This window comes from Styela clava, chromosome 7 (assembly GCF_964204865.1).
Source record: "Styela clava chromosome 7, kaStyClav1.hap1.2, whole genome shotgun sequence".
Taxonomy (NCBI): domain Eukaryota; kingdom Metazoa; phylum Chordata; class Ascidiacea; order Stolidobranchia; family Styelidae; genus Styela; species Styela clava.
In genome coordinates, this window is record NC_135256.1 from 23,996,285 (window position 1) to 24,017,345 (window position 21,061).

The 21,061-nt window shown below is 33.9% G+C and overlaps 1 protein-coding gene across 4 annotated transcripts; it reads right to left on the reverse strand.

Moving 5' to 3' along the window:
• Window positions 1–102: 102 nt before the first annotated feature.
• Window positions 103–20,746, reverse strand: LOC120327571 (uncharacterized). Of its 4 annotated transcripts, XM_078114222.1 has the most exons (6): window positions 20,573–20,740; window positions 8,135–8,281; window positions 7,160–7,224; window positions 5,378–5,565; window positions 2,951–3,441; window positions 103–1,648 (listed from the first exon to the last, which is right to left on the reverse strand). In XM_078114222.1, the coding sequence occupies exons 3-6, from the start codon at window positions 7,215–7,217 to the stop codon at window positions 373–375; spliced, it is 2,013 nt and encodes a 670-aa protein (XP_077970348.1). In that variant the 5' UTR covers window positions 7,218–7,224; window positions 8,135–8,281; window positions 20,573–20,740; the 3' UTR covers window positions 103–372. The 4 variants fall into 4 exon arrangements, with proteins under 4 accessions (XP_077970348.1, XP_077970349.1, XP_039249831.2 ...); XM_078114223.1 differs by lacking the exon at window positions 8,135–8,281 and having other exon boundaries at window positions 20,573–20,746; XM_039393897.2 differs by lacking the exons at window positions 8,135–8,281; window positions 20,573–20,740 and adding an exon at window positions 17,198–17,334.
• Between the last annotated feature and the right edge of the window lie 315 nt (window positions 20,747–21,061).

The window sequence follows — 21,061 nt, forward strand, 5'->3', positions numbered from 1 at the left end:
CTTGGTTTCCTGTATATCATTTGGTGAGACGCATCATTAAGGAGATTCTTCACATTTCCATTTCAAACTGAAAAGTTTTCTTTCAAAAAATGAATTCAAGAGCTTCCCCGGCAAGTAAAATTATATTGAAAATCATATCGTGGTGACATTTTTATTCTAAATATATGCCAATAAATTGATCCTCAATTTTCCCAATTCCAGATAAATTCAGGACAACGTTAATGAACAGTTGAATTGTACAATGGAATGTTCAAAAACAAAGGAAAGTGTAAAAAAAATACCAATATTCGATAAGTGAAAAGAAAGATATAAAAACTGCAAGTAAGTTTAGATAATAAACAAAAGGGAACAAATAAGGTACATGGATACAACCTAAACATAAACTTCTACTTCTTCCTCCACAGCATCTTGCGACTTTCTATTTTTTGAAGATGACCTATATCGATGATTATTACTATATTGTTTATTATGGTTAGGAGTCCTAGATGACGACTTTGGTCTGGATTTTTGACGTGGTTGTAGCGTTCCGTCGCTTTTTCGGCGGACATCTTTTTTAAACTTGGCGCGTCTGTAAAAATTTGTATTTTCTGGTTCATCGCTTGATTCGGATATCCGCGAAGTCCAACTTGAAGATCCAGATTTAGAAGTGTGTCTAGGATTGGGCAATGTGTTGGTGGAACCAAATGCAGATTCGTAAGATGACCCTGAAAATACTCTTGGTGTATAAGCTCCAAAACGCCGGGGCCTTCTTTCAGGCGAGTTCGACGAACTAGAACCAGGCGATAGAGAGCTGGTAGTACGAGAACCAAAACGCGATCGGCCTGTTGGGTTTGTATATAACGTTGGGGTCAACAATGGCATTCTAGCTGGCAGCTCAGGTTCTATAAAACTATCTAATCGTTCTAGGGAAAATTCGTTGTCTTCATCACTACTGTGTTTCACTTCAGAAGGCGACGCCACGGCGTCATCAAGTGGATGAATTTCTCTTTCGCATTGAGAACTTGATGTATCGCTAACAGACGGAACATGGCATATTTGCAGCAGCAGCGAATTTCCGTCGTGGTCTTTTGTTTGCCATCTAATGTCACTTATAGGCTTACAAGCGTGTGGCAACAGCGGCACCAAATGTCCGACTTTGTGAACTTTGAACTGTAGAATAGAAGAACCCAACGGAACGGGACGCTGGTTGGGGGCCAGTCTTTTTAATGCAAACTGAATGTCAGTGTTTTCGCCGTAATAGATTGTGAAAAAACAAAAATCGTCGCGCAATGTCACTTCATGTCGTCGAAGCAGTAGACGATAAAATTCGACTTGATCGATCCACGAGGCAGAGCTAACGAACAACGTGTAACGAAGGTGCTGTTTTCCATAGTGAACCTCTCTCACTGCCATGAGAGGAAAATCGGTCGTGGTTATTTGCTTTTTTTTTCTCCCCCTCGACCTCTCTCTTAACTCATCTGTTGTTTCCTCCACCAAGTTGACGAAAGTATCCGCATCATTATAAGCACCCATCAAGTTTCTCCTTCGCGATATTTTTGATGTGTCGATAACGTCGCCATATAGCCTCGTAACATCGCGATCAGGTTGATACTCGTAGAAGTCCTGCGAGTTGGTTTGGCATTGCGTAATGCCTTTTGAAACGTTTGCCCTGAAAAATATAAAACTCATTGAAATAGTGCTTTGTTGATAGACAGCAAAATTAACCACAAAACTGTACTACTGTTCAGTTTTGAAGAAAACGACGAAATCTTTTTCATCGTGTTAGAATTGTACTATATGCCTTGTACACGAACTGTGCATCTGAATTGTTTTGCTGAATACTGTAATTACTATTGGGGCAATTGTTGCCTATATTCCCAATATGAAAAAAAAATCTCTATTTTATATTTGGTATTCCTATATGACTACTGCCCGATATATATATCGGATATCTATCCTAAGTTTTATTTTGAATTATGGGAACAATTTAGTTTATCACGCTTAACCTTTTCGGTGAACTCGTTGTTTAGCTAGGTCCCTAACGGTACCTATGGAGTCGACCATGTATTTGAACATTGTCTGTTCGTTGTAAATGTGTTTATAATCGTCTATCGGCATGACATTTCTCCCTGACACATGCAAATGATTTATATAACATACACATATTTACTATTAGCAAAAATGCGTTACGACATTTGCATTAACCGTTTGTAAAAAGGAATTCGATAGAAGATAAAGCCAGGGGTCGCCAACAGGGCATAAGCAAGTTATGTGATTTCAATTTATCGGAATAGATCATAGGTATATAAGCATCCATTTAACGTTAAAATTATGCGCGAAACCGAACAATTTTTTATGTGTGTTACAAATTTTTTTTGTGTGTTACAAATTTCTTTATGCGCTATAATGGTGGAACAAGTACTGGTACAATTATTTGTGTTTACTTTGAGCTTGTCGACAAAATTGTTGGGAATTGGTTGCTCGTCGTATTGTGTCACAGGCGGCTATAAGATTAAACCTTTGCGTGGCATCGTATTTCATGAGAACCATTATTATATTATAATCAATTACATAATTTAACATTCTATCAATACTGAACAGGCGTTTGTTTTTTGTTGTTTGTAATCTTACACGGGTAGGAATGTTTAATGCTCTTATTTGCGTTTTGATTGCTGGTGTCGAACAAATTGTGGCGCAATAACCGTTTGTTATGGAGTATATTTTCAAATTCGCGATAGTTTCATCTCGGATATCTCATCTTGACGGGAATGAGTGTAATTTTTTCCAATGCATATGTTCATAACATCTAAAAACCTGTGTCTCGCAATCGTTACAACTAGCATTTCGAATATATTTTTCCGTGATATCTTTCAAGATGATCTCCATGTTACATTCATATTTTGTTTAGCCTCTACTGGCTGTTAAGGCTAATCTCCATAAACAGAGATGATCATTAAAAGTTAAATCATACTTGTGATGGAATTCCCATGGCCAAGTTTCCAGTTGTTTTCTTGCTTCTAATGCAGTTTCTGCCATTTCAAAATCAAATATCTGTTTCCTGAACCCGATATCTTTTTCTCGAAGTTCGATATGACTTTGCTCATTCTCTTCACTTTCTTTTAGAATTTCATCATAACGAAGAAATGGCGATGTGACATTCGAACTTGGCACTTTTCTGTTATTATTATCCCATTTTTGGTCCTCACAAATAATAAACGGAGTGTGCCTTCCGTGTGTGACGTCATTACCTTTGACGTCTAACATGTTTCCGAAATCGCGTTCTACATTGAACACATCGGATCTGCCATTCCACATGTGATTTAACAATAAATCGGGTTTACTAAATCCGTTTAATCGATGTGCAGCTGTTTTTCGGTGTTTAGTTGTTTGATGGTGTTGCTGATCACCGTTGAAAAATAGTACGGTTGCGAGGCAGGGAATCTCGACGTCTGATGACGGTATCTGAATAGAATTGATAATGCAAAGTTTGTTTTAAGTGTCGAAACGACAAAAATGATCATATTTTATGTTGCATCTTGCGTGTCTGTCACATACCTTAAATTTGCGCATTGGTGCTTATATGACTTTGAGGGTTGACATGGATGGCTATGAGTAAAAAGGGCAACGCGTGCATCGAAGATATAATTTATAAAAATAGTAAAAAGTAAGAATGAAGATACAAGTTTGGGCAGATGCACAAAGGTATGCATCTTAACTGTTTGTTATCTGTAAAAGGAAATTGTTATGGTCTTCTGATTCATTTTAAAAACCTGATGATATGCCTATCATTCAAATATTTCGTTATGTGATGGATATATGTTTCTGAAAATAACAGTATGTAACATAAAACTGTCTGTGGTCCGGAAATACTGATCATTATATCAGAAATGCAATCTTGCTAATACACAGTCGTCACAAAAATATCCCAATATGCCGTCGATACTGATCTATCTTTCAAAATATTCCCGATAAAACGATAATTAAGTCTTATAGAAGAAAACTGGAAGTAATTTTATGATGGTCGTGACGTTAACCTTTATAGGTATTTCATGATTAACAATAGCACTTGGCGCCATTTATACTAGCTCGTCGTCTGTTTAATGATATTTACAACTGAGTAAATTCTCCACGACTGCTCACCGCCATCTAATTATAACCAATTAAATACAGTACCAAAACACCCATCATAAAAACCAAAGAGCATTAAGTTATAATCACTGAGCTGAACGAAAGAAGTGAGAATAACAAGCATCATTTTTGTAAGTGTTATGGCAATAGAATAAAAACAATGTCATTTCCATCACGAGTTCTTTCTTGTGACACCCTTCTGCGTCTATCGCAATTTTTGACAATATACGCATGGACCTTATGTCCTTTATAGTCCTCTCGAAAGTCTAGATTTTACTTTTTATTGAAGTACGTTTAACAAGACAGTCAAGTGCTCTTAATTGACGACGACACTTTAATTTGGGTTTCTAAATTTAACTGTCACCAGCAAAAAAATGAAAATATCGGCGTTAATTTGTATTCCGTTTTAAAGGATTACTCAAATTCAAAGGTCTTTGTTCGCCATCAGAGGAGTCAATTATTAGTGTTTTATATTACTCGAGGCGCCATTTTCGAAGAATAACAATGAAATTACGAAAGGCATCAGAGTTGTGTAGCATTTTTTGTAGAATTATTTTCAATCAAATTGGCTTAACTTAGTAACATTAAAGTATCGAAAACTACCATTTTTAATGATCATCAATACCAACACTTCCGACCGTTTCGTTCAACTCTTTTGTTCTATTTTATGTTTGACATTTAAAAAAAATATCAGTGTAAATGACAATAAATATGTTGGATTATACTCTGTGATAACCATTTTTGCAGTGAATGAACGACTAACTATATATATATATATCGAATCTGATGGGTTACTAATTGAGGTATCTAAATCTCATTTTAATATAGTAGCCATAACAAATCTTTAATACTAGGAATAAAATCGCCAGCAAAAATATTTTCCGTATTACTGGAAGGCGTTTTTACAGAAATATATAGCATATATAGAAACAATGTCAAAACGTCATAATCGCAAGAGTCGCATGTCGGATTATACCGGTCAGTTACTGGAACGCCTTATGTTGTAATATTACGGATTAATTTACCGTATCATATTAATTACATATTATCGGTATGTACAAATTTATTTTGCTGGCGAAATCCGTCTGATTTATTGAATAGCTCTTGGAGGAAATTAGTAATTATCTCAACGCTTCCTATTTTCAATTAAGATACTGTACTCAGATAAGAATGGTATAACAATTAGATTTCCATAAAATGTTCACTATCACTCCAAATCCAAACAAAATCTTAAAATTTTCTAGAAGGGAATAATTATTTAAACAGTTACCTTTGAGAATTTCCCTGCAATCTCCCGAATTTCGTTCTTGTCTGATACGCATATGACTTGGAGATCGGAATCCAACATGTCCACCATTCCTTGATAATGTTTTCTTACACTGCTCGTAGATTCGGGTTCCGTTAATAAATGTACACTTACAATTAAAGGGTCATCGTCCAAAGAACTGCAGTCTTCACCTGTTTAAAATAAAACACCTGAATAAACGATGAAGAGCTAAATAACATTAAAATAAATTTATTCAATAGAAGTTTTTATGTCTGAAGTCGCATAATATATCCAAATGGCAATGAAAAGGTAGCCTGTTCAGAACTCAGTGCGACGAAGTTCGTCTATAAATATGTAATAAACGAAGTTTTTTGTCACGTTTTGTCATATTTGAGTAACGGCGCTCGTTAATAATGAAGCTAACAGAAACAACATTTTTAATTGAGTCAATATTATTTTATTTTGTTTTATAGCAGCTTTATAAAATCCACGGGGTCATGAGTATGTTCATTGTCTATTACTCAGCAATATCTCCCATCTATTTGATGAGGAGTTATTATTATATTCTTTTCGTATACTTGCAGACTTAAGCTGTTGCTTAGCATTCTTTTCAATTACCTTAATAAAGGTGTCATTTTCTCAATAGAACCCAATCTTCTTGAGATTTTATTGAGAATAATTCCCGATAATTCCACTTGGTAGTTTGTACAAGATTTCAAGTGACTTTCTTGTCTACAGTGGGTTTTACAAATATAAATTGTCTATTTTTACCGCGTAATATACACCGTGAACTAATATTACTCTGTTCTAAGACTCTCAAATATTTATGAAATGTCTAATTATGTTTATTCGAGAGGCAGCGCTCTGCGTAATCAAACGAAATGTACCGAGCCTATAAAGTTATACATCGTACATCAATTCATTTGGTTTAATTTTGTGCGCTTACAATGATTAAAATATACAATGGATTTTGGAGATATAATATCTCAGACCTTGTTGAAAATTTGTATCAATTCGTTTCCTATTATTCGTGTTTATGGGCAGTGCAGTTTTGTAAACGTGGGAGAACATGCAAAAAGCTTTATGATGAAAAGGGAATCTGTAAAAGTTCGCCCATTTTCCAAGTATATTGAAGCCGGGGCCAGTAAATATTTTAAAATAGCGTTCATGAACGGCAAATTTTTCCCATAAATAAAATATATTTGTGTTAGTGTGCAGCAAGACACTTGAATCACTCAGAAAAAAGGGAAGCCTGCTGCCAAAATCTAATAGATGTGCATTAATTGAACGGAGTTGTGAACGAATTGTAAAATAAGAAGGTGTAATGCACAGGTTGGGATCGACTTCGTTTAAACTTTACCTATTAGCTAATATATTCATTTTTAAAATAAATCTTGAAACGGAATATGAAATTTATGCCGGTATTCGCCAGGAAGTTTTGAAATTCAGAAGATATTACATTACATTTGAGCTCGCGCCCAATTAATATGATATAACTTCAAGTTTATACGGATATCACAAAATTTTTACATACGCATATTCAAGTCGCTATCGAAAATTTTTCTTCTTGGAAGCAGTACACCTATCATAGTTTCATAGGTAACTTAACCTTATCGTAAATTGATATTTATAATTTTTGGCAGAGAATATTATCATGTTAATCTCATTTGCAATAAATGTCCAATTATTCATTGCCCAATACCTCATTTTGCATTACAAATCTTTTTATTTAGCATTTTCGGAGCCGTCAAAAAGTTTGCATGAAAATAGAACAATTTTACTTACTGCTATCTGTTGATCCTGCTCCCCAGCGTTGCCTCGTCATGATGTCGTTTGGTCTCATGCGTCGTCTGAACAAGAAACAATGCAACGTGTACAATACAGGATAAAATTTCAGGAAAAATCTTGAACGACGCACATTTTGCAGGAAAATTAGTTTGTACCAGACATATATTTCATTAAATCTTTTTTTATATTAAGATATTCTTTTATGGTATCGCGTTACCATTCCTATTTCAGATAAAGACTGTATTGTTTACTTTACATTTAAATATTAATATATAACTTATTTTTCATCTAATCTTATTATACACATTGCTGGTTGGATAAAGATAACTGTTGCTCTATCTAAAGTGACTACTTGGTCGAACGGACAGTATTAATCGCTTCAAATGTCGTTAAATTTCATCGACATTTTCTGATATTTTCCATAGTGTATATTCGGCAGAGCGACAAAGATCGAATTTCATTTTTGGTGTCGTATGCGAACAACGACCACGATGTAAAGGTTCACGGTAACGGAATTCAATACGTTGTGGTATTACAACGACAGAAGTTATTAATAAACTTCACATATATGGTTGCATTTCATCAATTTTATTGATAACTACTGCCTGTCGAGCAAATACCTTGGTGACAAAATTAAATTATGCCGGCGCCGTTATTAATCTCACACCTCAAATTGCAGAATATTGCCATTTAGAAAAAATGCATAATTATACAAAAATCATTTCATATTGCGCCAAACTAAGAACATTTAGTACTAAACTTAGTATAAACCTTTTACTTAGTCAATCGACTTAGCCATTACCTCCAGCAGTGGTGCAAATTTTTATCAGTAAATACTCACGACTGTACCCAATAATCGAAACAGATGAAAAAAGTAATGGGTGTATATTATGTATAATTATGTCTCCATATATCGATAATGGTAATTCCGCACAAATTGATACCGGTACCTAGTACATGCTGTATACGCACCTTCGAGAAGTATTTTGAGACAAATTTTCTTTCTTATCTCCGCAATTTGGATCTTTTTGTTCAGTTTTGTGTGTCGTTCTGGTGTTATTTTTTGATCGGCGTCATATTATCGAGTTATTACATTTCTAAATCGTTATCATTGTTGATCTGTGACATCAAAGTACATTTTACACAAAGTTCAATTTTGAATGAGAGAATAAATTTCATAATTTTTCATCAGGTTAACAATTGTAACTTTATACATTGATGTATTTATATATTACTTCAATTCCGATAATAGATCGAATCTACCCCCATCAACAAATCATTGTTTTCAGGCATTTGTATCTATACTTCTTCGATCCTATATATACATCCTTATCGTCATATGGTATTATACATTGTACGGCGGTGTATTAAAGTCAGAGAATATGATCCAACACCCATCCATAGATTCCTTATTTGCCGCGTGCGACACTATTTATATATTCCGAATAAAAACTATTACGCACATCAGTTATTGGCGTTAGCCTTATTCAGTATTTTTGAGACCTTGTTGTTTTTGAAGCTAACAAAATTACAGTCGAACAATGCAGCATTCGTATTGACACAGACTAGCTGTCCGTATTTGTTCTTCACTCTTTCGGTTTTCCTATACCAAATATAAAATGGCTTTGTTCAGTTATCACTACGATATACAGTTCATTTCATATCGATAAAACGATAATCTTTCGCACAAACAGCATAGAATTTTCCCTCAACAACCTCACATGAAATCAACTAAACTGCTAAATGATTATTGTGGTATTTCAAACTAAGACACCAGATTTCCAATCCTTGTCTTGCTACTGACACGATATTGCTTCGCATTTGTTAAAAGTTCCATTAAACACGCCAACGAAATCGCCAACTGGAACGACAAAAGTAGCGACATGCCATTTACCATAAGGATGTCAGTGGCGTTATAAAGTAATTTACATTTTTGAATGAAGGAAAATTTTCTAATAAAGTTCAACAAAAGTGTTTGTTTCCTATTAGCAACAATCTTTGTTATAAGAATTTGTTCATTTAGCAAATATTCCACTATTTACCTGACAGGTTTGAGCCGGTTCCAGATGAGACCGGTCACAAGCGTCACCTCTGACGCAAAATCACTGCTTTACTTGGAAAAAAATCTAACATTTTCTAATTAATTTATTATCAATTTTTTCAAATCTTATGACAATCAAAACAAACAAAATAATACTGATTCACCTTAGTTCAGTACCGTAATAATAATATCAAAACTTAATTAGTATTCTTTTGTTAATAAATTTTAGATGGACGTTTGAGCCTCAAGCTATTATATGACCTCTATCTTTGGTGCTACAAACTTTACTTTTGCAGATTTTTTATGACGCATTATTTGCTTTGGTTTTCAGATATGAAATACAGAACCCGTTTTATAGCACACCGTCTTTAAACACACCCGTTAAATAACTACGTACCAATGAATAAGCCGTACGACCAACATTTTATAACATTTGGCTTTTTAAATTAAGATTACGTCGCGTGGTAGAGCGGATTTTTCGCGCACAATTAAAACATTTGAATCGCTCATAGGACTGATATGTCTAGGCTAGAGAGTCAATACTAAACGGCAATATACTAATAGATTCTTGTTAATAATCGATGTTTAATCGATAAATATGTTTAATGTTGATTCAAAATAAAGCTCCTAAGTTTGCTAAAAATGACATATATATTTTATTGTATATATATTTTGCCATTGCTTGTTTTCTGGTTGACGAAACAAGAAATCTCTCTCTTCTCTCTCTTATAGCGTTTTAGTGTCACCCCCAATCATTATCAATAAACAAATTCCAACGATTTCCCAACAAGAAATAAAATGCAAATGATTCCTATAATCCTCTCAGCATTCGGAACGAGTTCAAATTGTCCGAATTAGGCTCACGTCGGCCAAAAAGTCATCTCGTACAAAGGCTATATGAAATGCCACAATTGTATTTGGTTACTACGACTGACGCCTGGAGCTATGAGATGTTATGACACAGATTTCCGCGGATTATTGTTAGAATATTTTAAAATTCATTTTATATTAGTTTTTAGAAAACAAAAATATTTCAATTAAAATTTTTTCGGTAAGTGACTGTGTATGTCTGAATTCCTTTTTAGCAAACAGCGAATGATCATTACAACATTGAAAACTCAATTCTAACTGATTGCCACAAGCCCAACAAATAAAGCTTCCTACAAAATCAATAGTCTTCCTGTCATATATATCGGACTCTGTTTTTAAACTAGGCAGTAGATTTGCATGACCATGTTACTCATGACATAGCCTAGGCCAAGCAAGTTCAATGATATTTTACAAATCAGACTCAGGTCAATCTTGACCAACTATCTTTATAGAAATACACCAACAAGCCAAATTTCAATTATTTATGTTTACGTGAAATCAGGAAGACATATGCTAGACAGCCTAAGTGCTACATTTACAAAAAAACGCGCTTCTCAACTGTCGGGCCATCTTTAACGAATAAAACTTTTTTCTCGCGAAAATTAGGAAAATTAATTACAGTGTTCGGCAGCAATAATTGTATCTTAGTCATATATCCTATTTATACCTAATTAAGCCAAGTAAATTATATCCATGTCAAATTTTCCAATATTAAATCAAATTTTCTTAATTGTATGGTTTAAAATATGTATCTTATTTTTAAACAAAAAAATTGACTATTGGTAATGCCAATGTACAGCGAATAGACTGGTCATGCCGAAAAAAAGATTTTGCTCGAAAGGTGTTATTATATAAATTAGCGAAAATTATCCAACATAGTCTATAAAATGTCTGTTTAATTGCCACTCTGAATGACATTACAAGCCATCTTACGCATTTATATCGTGCTCACCATAATCGTCTTTAAGTTCAACAGTCTGATCTCAAAATACTGATGAACTCGGTTAATTGAGACCGACTCTGTGTCGCTGGGAAAAAAATAAATATTAACAAAATGTTGCAATTGTCTGCATCCCGAAAGTTTTAATACATTCTATAATTTTTTTCATTTTAAACGATAGAGTCAATACGAAATAAATTCTCGTGATTAAGAGCGTAATTCAAAACTTGACCATCTATACTCATTCATTAGTATATTATAATTTTGATAAAGTGAAAATATCATTACAATCCAAGTATCTCTCGTGAAACATTTTGATACATTTATGTTGTATAGTAGGACACAACAAACACGTGGTTGGAAGTCATCAACCACTATAAATAAACATTTTCGTTGAAGCTAGACCACCGCGAAGATTGACGGAATATAAAACTACACAAAACTAATTCGTGATTAAGCGTAACATTCTGTGTAATAATTCTTGCCAACATTTTGTCACTGAGCAACTGCAACCATTCTATTTTGATTTGCGGTCTAATGAGACTAATTTTAAAGCTTACATTTCGGTTTATCTCATTGACGTTGACCAAGGCCTGCTTTAGGTCACTGCTACCTGTGCGACCGCGTGTTGTGTCTGTCGCATTTTCCATAGGCTCGCTCTTAAAGTTAAGGCAATCTGGTGCTGACTGTATTCTATGATTAGTTTACAAACAAGAATTCAAAATATACACCCTCACCTAAGTTGCCTCCTAAAGTCAACTTTCCGGATACCGACAGTCTGTTTCACAAAGTTTATTATCATTTACAGCTTCCTCTCTGCCTTTCGACACATTTGTCGTAATTCTTTCTCGCTTTGCTGCCTGATAAAACGATACTTCATGTTCGAGACCTTAGGCAATGATCGAATGCTGAACGCAATTACTTTTTACAGCAGTGATTCGAATGTGGTTACAACCCTCGTCTAATAGCAGGTCACATAGCTATTACGACATCGTTCCCAGACGCAAAGCCCAAAACGACGTCTATCTCGAAAGTTTGAACTATGATTACAATTTATAATGGCAGCCTTACACCATTGTTTGTCCATGCTTTGGTACCATACTATAAGTGGCTAAGGCGACAATGAAGTGCAGGCTTTTCTAAGGCGTCTTGAAAAATAAATAAAAAAGTCTGAAATAAACATAACCGGTATATACACGCTCGGAACGTTATATAGCCCAACTTTATTGTTACGAAGCTGTCAAACCAGTGAACCTACAGGAACACCTTCACGACAACTGCGCGGCCACATTACAAACAATGAGCGGATTAGCCTTGTTGTAGGTCCATCCCTATATGAACAGTAATATAACAGCATATGTCGGTACAAAGCGTTCCAACAAAAAGATTGATAGTATTCAAAAAATAACCAATTTCAAATAATATCAAACTATTTTCCTTTTATTTTTAGTCGTAAATGCTTATCTTATAAATGCTTTGGGAATACCTAACATAAATTACTTTCGAAACTCACAGGTTAGGAAAAAACGTTTAAAGCGCGTCAAGTTAGAAATAATTGACTATAAAATAATAAACAACAAATTTATCCCCAGTCAACAAAATCGTTTTTAAAGTACCTCGCGAGGAATAAGATTCAATATGCATAAACTATATAGGCGAATGAGTATTTCTTCAATTCAAAGGTTATATTATTTTCGTGCGAATACATTTCAACACATAATATTTTGATCTAAAATACATATTTTGATCTGATCGGTATTATTACATAGAAACTACTTAAATCTGGTTGAGATTTTAATCTGGGAGTTCGACAATTTTCTTTTTAGGCATATGGCGAAATGTCATATTCTTGTCCGGTCATGAACAGTTGTGACTAGAAAACATGTTTATGTAACACTGAAAAGAGAAAAGATGCTGAAATTGACGTTCAAATTACAATAAAATGCTGACACATGGAAACCGCATTCTGGGTCAAAAATAACAACAACTTTAATGGACATGTAAAAACTTCACGAGAAGTACCAGTGTGATGACTGTGTCCACAAAATGAAATAAGACATCGCTATATGAAACCTACATTCAAGCCCCAGCAAAAATCTTTATATTTATCAATCAACCAATAGGATATCTTCTTGCATACACTCAATTAAATTAGCAATATTGACGTTCGGCAATATGTTGTTTGAACGATCTTAAGTTATAAAATGACTTTCTAAATTGAATCAGATAATAAACTTCCTGGACGTAAAGAGATTATAACGAATGATAGCCCGGTAGTTCTACAATAATCGGTATTTCATATAACCAGACTACTTTGGGAAGTAGCCACGCGACTTAATCGTACGTTCAACCAATATCCGGTAGATAAGCTGTTAGAAAAATATGTGAGGGGAATATTTTCACTGCGACTAGTTTTAGAGTATAATTTACAAGAATGGCTGTACGTATGTACAGATGCATAAATAAGAAAAAATTCACATCTATATTTATTTGTATATGAGTATCTATTTACAACAAAGTCCAATCAACTCGGAGGCATTCCAAGTTTAATGTCTCGCCAGTGGTAATTGCCTAAATAGCAATTACTTGATGGATACCGTCGGTGCCGTGAATTTATTCTTTAATTACTAGATACAGTCAGCACACATATACAACTGGTGGCGCAGAGTTATAATTCGAAATAAATTTTCTTGAAAACCTTAATTCTAAAATGTTTCTGATAAAAAACTGCAAATATCGATTTTAAAATTAATATCAATTAAGTGAATGTTGTTTTGCAAATTGGTAAGGATATTCCACCCAACTTACTTCGTTTTGGATTGAGGAGTGGCAATGGATGACTATTCAGAAATTGGAGACAAATGTGGTTATTACATAAATACCCATTTATCACGTAAAAATGAATGGCGTAGTCGAGTCGAGCCCGTTCCTTAGTTATATTTGCACGTGAATTTAAAAAGAAACACAGATGCAAATTTCCGTCACTGCATCTCAATTTTACTTAACAAAGTGCTGGAAACTCGCGATAAAATTCCGTATTCTGAAATGTTCGCCACATACAACTGACTGACTTTAAGTTGCGTATGACTATAATATAGCAAGGTAAAAATTATGTTATTACATACGTTTTTAATGTTACAGAGAACAATCATCTAGTTTATATATATTCAAAATTCTGTAGCAATTGTCCGCAGACAAAGGTCAATATTTTCCATTTTTTACTGAAATTTTCTTTTACCACCTGTCAGTTACACGGACAAAAATTGAACTCAAACACTTTTATTCATCCTGGGCCAATTCATCGACAGATATTTTTGCATATGATTACTTGTCTCATTTAAATTAAAACGGAATACAATATATTCAAGGTGTATATATTAAATATACGGTTATGCTTAATAGTACAGTATACTGAATTCTGTCAAATTGCTGGTATAACAAAAACGAGCAGATAATCGTACTCTACAGCAATTATGGTCAGCTTTTATCATGAAACTTGATCATTCGATAAACCAATTTGACTTTTTTCTTTCGAAAGTCGCAAGCAATACTCGACCTAGTTGAACCTTTCCGCAATAGGTTATAAAGGTCAATGGTTCGGTTTGAATTACATTTTATCTGGAATGAAATGAAAAACTCAAAACGGAGGGGAAAGTTATTTTTGATCCATGATTATAAAGCGCAACCGAATGCAACCTCACTTTATATCTATTGTTCTCATAACATTTATAATAAATTATGTTATTACGCTGCACTTAAATCGAGTCTAATCCCTCACACCCAACTGTTTTCGACAAATTTTAGTGGTGTTATGATTAGTGGGGATATATGAATTAGCGACTGCTGATAGAGTGTTAATGGTGCTTATGATTATCAAATGTATTGCATCTGTTCACGGGGAGAGGGCACAAACCAATACTAAATTTTCATTCATAATCCAAAAGTCTTTTTCTTGCAACTTCAACGAATGACTTCAGCGGGTTGAATAGCATGAGCTACATCAACGAATTCCCGACCTTCTGTCTTGAGATCCCGAACTTTTCATGCCGCCGAGTGATAAATTAAAGACCATTTTCTTATGGACCGGCAACAAAATATTGAGTCTATTGGAACATGAATGTGTTGCTCAGATAAAAATATTTTTCAGCGAAGTTCTAGGAAAATACTAATCGATATAATTCCACCCCATACAAATTGGAAGGCAATAATGAGAAGTCCCATCTCTGTGATTGGAAATCAAATTATAAATTTTGGCCAAACAACACGGAAAAAGATTAGATGATCACTAGAATTGTAAGTTGGATATTTTTCTATAAAGGCAGGTAACAGCTTTTTCTAGTTGTCAAGTATCGGACCTAAATTGGTGCTTTATCGTTTTTATTGTTTTGACAGTTACAAGTAGGACAAGAGATTTGTTTATCTGAATGTTCTAGATTTCTGAACAGCAAAACAATTCCTACTAAGTTCTTTCACGAAATCATTAGAAGTATACAAAAAATTGTATTCACCACATACAAATACAGACATGTTGTTAGCATAGGAACTGTCGCAGACATGGGAGAAAAGATTTTGTCGGAATTAGTAAACGGATTATATTGTTTGAATGCAATCCCCGAGTCACAGCCCGGCTTATAAATATCGGGTTATTGGTGTGAGACAAATACCGGGCCATAGTTTAACTCCGTGAATCAGTTATAGGCAAAAAAAATTCGTTTTAGGCGCCTATACTTTTTGTTGCATTAGACGTAATTTGAGCTGAGACGTAAAAAAATACTTCATTGTCAGGTTTTTAAACATTCTGTGATGAAGTAATTCAATTTACACGAAATAATACAGTCAAAATAGTTACAGCAACAGTGCAACTTTATCAATTATTATAGAACATGAGAATTCTTCTGTTGTTAATTACCGAATTAGGGAAAACGCTACATTATGTTTTAGAAGCTTTAAATTAGCAGGTAGATTGGTTACTGAAATTTCACTGGTTAATTAAACAACAGTTTGAAATTATTAAATTTTTGATCACCACAAAAAGGAAAAGATGTTTCTATTTGCCCATATATTGATCAGGAATGGGCTGGGCTAGAGGGGTGACATGAATATCAATAATTCCAAAATGGAAGCCTCGCGTTACGGCAAACAAAGTGGAAGAATCCCATTACAGAATAAACATGAGCTGTAATAAATTTCATTACTGAAAATTTATGATATTTTTTGACGGTCGGGAAGCGAAAGAATTTGATCCGGTCCGCAGTGCAAAAAAGGTTGCCGAAACCTGTCGTATACGCCTATGCGGTATCCCTGTCAACACTTAACCTCTGACTCAATATCCCACAAACTTTTATCTTTGTTCTTTTATCAAATTGTTGATAAAATGAATATATATCTATATATATCTAGCATGAGATGAAAAACAAATAATTTTGATTTCATAGAACGAAATTTAGATTTGGTGAAATAATGCTGACACTCAAATAAGCGTAATATTCCCATCAATATAAATATCTCAAATTATGTTTAATTATATAAACAATTATTATCTTATCAAATAAAAACAATAACAAAAACGTTTGTTCTAGCCTTATGATTTTAAGTTCCCAATAATATGAGCAATACATGCATACAAACTTTCCGGGCAGGAAAAACTAATGCGGTAGCTACCCGTTTCGTTTTATTACTAAAATCACTCTAACTCCGATGCTATTTTCTTAGCTTGTGCTCGCTTTCTAACCTTTTGTGAGCGAGAAAATAATAGTTATCACACTTGGTTAAGCTTGATAATGATTGAAAATATAGCAAATTAGTCAAATCTCACAAGCCAATAAATCAATGTCTTTAATCTGACGGTCAATATCAAATCTGCGGAAACGTAATCCGTGCAGTTGTTTGTAATATTTGCCCTACATTAAACCGCTAAATTTCGAAATTCTTAATGATTTCGTGTAATGTCTGCGAGCTTCTCAATAGTACCTTCATTGATTTTTTTTACCTCTGCGTGTGATGTGAAAATGTGTATTGTAAAGACACATCTGTTAATATTTTCCTCCACTTAAATGTATCAAACGAAATGATTCGAATTCCTTGCTGGGAATTTTCGGGAAATCTCGAACGACAAAATAAGAAAACCAACTATAAATATTGTCTGCCAAATACCATACAAAGCGATAAAACTATTACATCTCACCTAGTTATATTGTTCCTTTCTTATAGTTATATTGTTTGTTTGCAAGATAAAGGTATTGCCAATCCGGATTGAAAATAAAATCGGAGGTCATCTCAATTACCAATTTTATGCCTGTCTAATATCAATACATACTGCAAGCAATAGAATACTAGAATGCACGGAACTTTTAGAAGAGTAACGATACACATGTCCCGTTTATTATTCTTATTTATAAGGGCGTAATTTATTAGCGAGTGCACAGTCGTCCACGACGAATCGAATATGCACCCAATTAACAATTTAATTAGCACGTTTGACCGCGTATAACTCAGATTCATATTTGTTTAAAACTGGTAGCTAATGTACTTTACTTCAAATCTCGTGTAGTATTAGGGTATTCCATTAACAGGTTAAGCATTTGGTGCGTAATAGGAATTACAGAGGGTGAATAAGGTCGTTACATTAACACAGAAAGCTTTTTCAGATATAGTAACATTTTTGTTTAGTCGTGCATCTTTTGAATATATAAAAAGTTGGGTGAGCTTTCTAGAGCAATATATATATATATTCGAATAGTTGGCAAAGAAATCTAACTACTGTACTTTGCATCAAATTTCGGACTTTCAATATAAACGTACTATAGTCGCAATGTCGACACGATTTTACAGAATTGATATGACAATAATTCTAATAATAATAAATTTTGTAGTCAATCTAGTGTATAAAATATAAACCTATCGTTTCACATATTGCGGTATATTTCGAGATCAGGAATCAAAATTTTAATCTATTGTTGAAAATGCAGAGATATCTCTGCATTTTCAACAATAGATTAAAATTTTGACTCCTGATCTCGAAATTAAAGTAATATTGAAACATGATTTGAAAATCACCTGATGCGTTGAGGATGTTGGTTTTGCTATTTTGTGCATGTGCGCGAAAAACTATAGTTATTTTCTTGGTCATAAATTTTTTCCTTTCATCAGGTACCTCACCCACTAAAATTTGATTCTCAAGCGATTCTACAACTTCACGTTCTTAAAAGTCTGTTTCTCTACGTTCCACTAATCAAAATTACAATCTTACTTACATTTGGGCACATACTCAATGCGATATTTCACGCAATTTTAATTGCAATAACAGATTAGAATATCTCAACACAAGCTCACTAAAATGGACAATAAATTATGTTCAATTTTATATCGCTTGTGTTGTCAAGCTGCCTCCGTGATATGATATTGTAGCCAATTTATTGCTCAATTAAATTTACCAAAAAGAAAAAGTCGCTTTGGTTGTACTGATGCAATGAGTGTACAGACATAAAAACAAACAAAGTAAAATTAAAAAAAAAAAAATAACTTCCAGAAAACACTCACACTTTTTACTCTTTTGACCTCGAGATGACTTTCTCAACAGTTTTAATATCAAATTCCCACAACCTGCAAACTACTATTCGTATCCTCTGACGTGACACCCTCGTCGTATTTGTAACCCAGGATAGGTAATTATAATTCCGAGGCAACTCAATACAAAACACTTGGTGGTCAAAACTGTGCAATTACTACCTTTACAAATACCCGCAAACCACTCACAAAAGAACGAAAACATAATTATAATGTGTCCAACCGCGCCTGGATGTCATGGGAAGTCTGTTAGAGCAGGACTACTCAACTATTTTTCCAAAGATCTATAGACAAAATTTCAAAATTATTGGGGGCCGGTTTTTTCAGAAATTATATTTTGACATCCTTAAACGCGCACTTCCTCGACTGGCCAATATTTATTCGATTTTTCGATTCGCCAATGATAGCGCAATTCGCATTGTCTATTATGGCGGTATAGTTCTTAGTTCTTTTCATATATAGTCAGGTACAAATATGAGGAAATTATAAGAAAAATCTTTAAAATTATGAAAGTCATTAATTAAATTAATAAAAGGAAACCTCTGCATAGCCAAGTGGAGCCAGTGATCCAAAATAAAGAATTAATCAGGTGCGGTCCGAATCGAACAAGCCGAATTCGGACCGCGGTGCGCGAGTTGAGTAGCCCTGTGTTAGAGCATGATTCACAGTCAATCACATGGTCTAGCTTGATATATATGATAATGATTTGATGTAATGATCTGCGGCAACGATTTACCCGAATTCTACTGAAACTTATACACCTTACTCTTTACCACCTTCACCTTACTCTTCCTTACGGGCGATCAGCGTACGTAACCCGGGGCAATATAATCTTTATCATATAAGAAATGAATACACATATGATCAGGCCCTCGCTTTGACATCGAAAAAAAACACTCTGACGCATTCCGCGTCCAGCTACCGCCCAGCAGACGATTAACAACGCTGTTTTGTAATAACAAATCGACCGATGACTCTGTTCATTTTCAATCCATTCTACTCTGCCTTATAATGTTTCTAAGCTTTGTTCTACACAAAAGAAAGCGAACTCATTCAATTCAATCAAAACCGCCTCTTTATGTTATAAATGTAATATTAAATATGAATACACACATACATATGAAAGACCATGACGAGTTAAAAAGGAATTCGTAACGAATTATGTATAAATCGAATCATGGTTTAAGTAAGTATTGCGATACGCATACAAAATCTCGAAAATTTCAACCTGCATTTCAAGATTATTTAGGCATATATACCCAATCCTAGAATAAATGGGTAAATATGCAGTTGGGTGTCGTCTCAAATTGCAAATTTTGTAAAGCCTCGATTTCCTCAAACATGTGATTCGTCTTAACAGAATCATTAATACTGAACATTTCGAATGTTATTGATATTAAATGCTGGAAAATGTTCTGCAGTTGGTGTAAATTTACTATATAAACAATTCAGATGTTTATCCAGGTTTTGCCTTCAATCACCGAGCTAGGCATTTTGAAATCAGTTTCTGATATTTCACTCCAAACAAGCATGATTCACGTATACTTACTTGTTTGTGGCTATTTTCGCAAATAGCTATTTATTTTTAAGTGTTCAGACTTTTCTCCTCACTATTTCTGGCATTGTTATCGGATTTAGAATAATCGCCATGGCAACAATTAGAGTCGCAAATCCGATGGTCACGACGACTTATCGTGATTTATGTCAAATTATAATTTGGAAGAAATAATCCTCGTTTCGATAGAATTATAGAAACTGGAGATATTTTTAAACATAATTGGAGTTTTTATTTATGTTTAGATTAAATTGTTGATTCAAAACAAAACTATTACTTGATTTGATACTTTAGCTCCAGACCAATACTCAAAATAAATAGATGCGAAGGTTGTACCGCCATCGATACCATAGTCTCCATTCGTTGAATACAAATTCACAAACTTGATCGTAGTTTCAATAACACAATGTTATAAAATGAAAGTAATAGCTTTCTAACCTTGATTTCTTGGAGGTCTCTGCCGTTATATCGATCACAATTTTTTTCTCATATTATCTGATAGATTCGTGTCATCACTCCACATATGAAATCTTTATTGTGAAATTATTTTCAATATCTGAGTAGTATCAACATATATATTTATCCATTAGGAAGACCTTAAAATTCCGACAGCCAATATTTATGTGAATTTAAAGTTCTGTTATAAGATATATCGTTTCACCATGGTATTTTTTTTTAAATTTGAGCCTTGTTGTGATTTAATTAATGCCTTTCGTCCCACATCTGCTTAGTTTCGCACATTTTTGTTGCGATTATTCGAATATTTTACACCGTAAATTTATCTGTGAAAGTGGAGATAATTAATTATCTTTTATTTTACGAATAAATCATCTTAATTGACTTATTCTCTTTGAATTAGATAAATTATTTTTAAAAGTGTGGGCTTGCGAAATTCACTTTTTCGTAATTCATTCCATAAATGGTCCA

Coding starts and splice junctions, on each gene's coding strand:
- LOC120327571 (XM_078114223.1), bottom strand. CDS start 7,217: ATGAGACCAAACGACATCATGACGAGGCAACGCTGGGGAGCAGGATCA. Junction 5,566..7,159: donor AGCAGGATCAACAGATAGCA/GTAAGTAAAATT, acceptor TATTTTAAACAG/GTGAAGACTGCAGTTCTTTG. Junction 3,442..5,377: donor TTGCAGGGAAATTCTCAAAG/GTAACTGTTTAA, acceptor AATTCTATTCAG/ATACCGTCATCAGACGTCGA.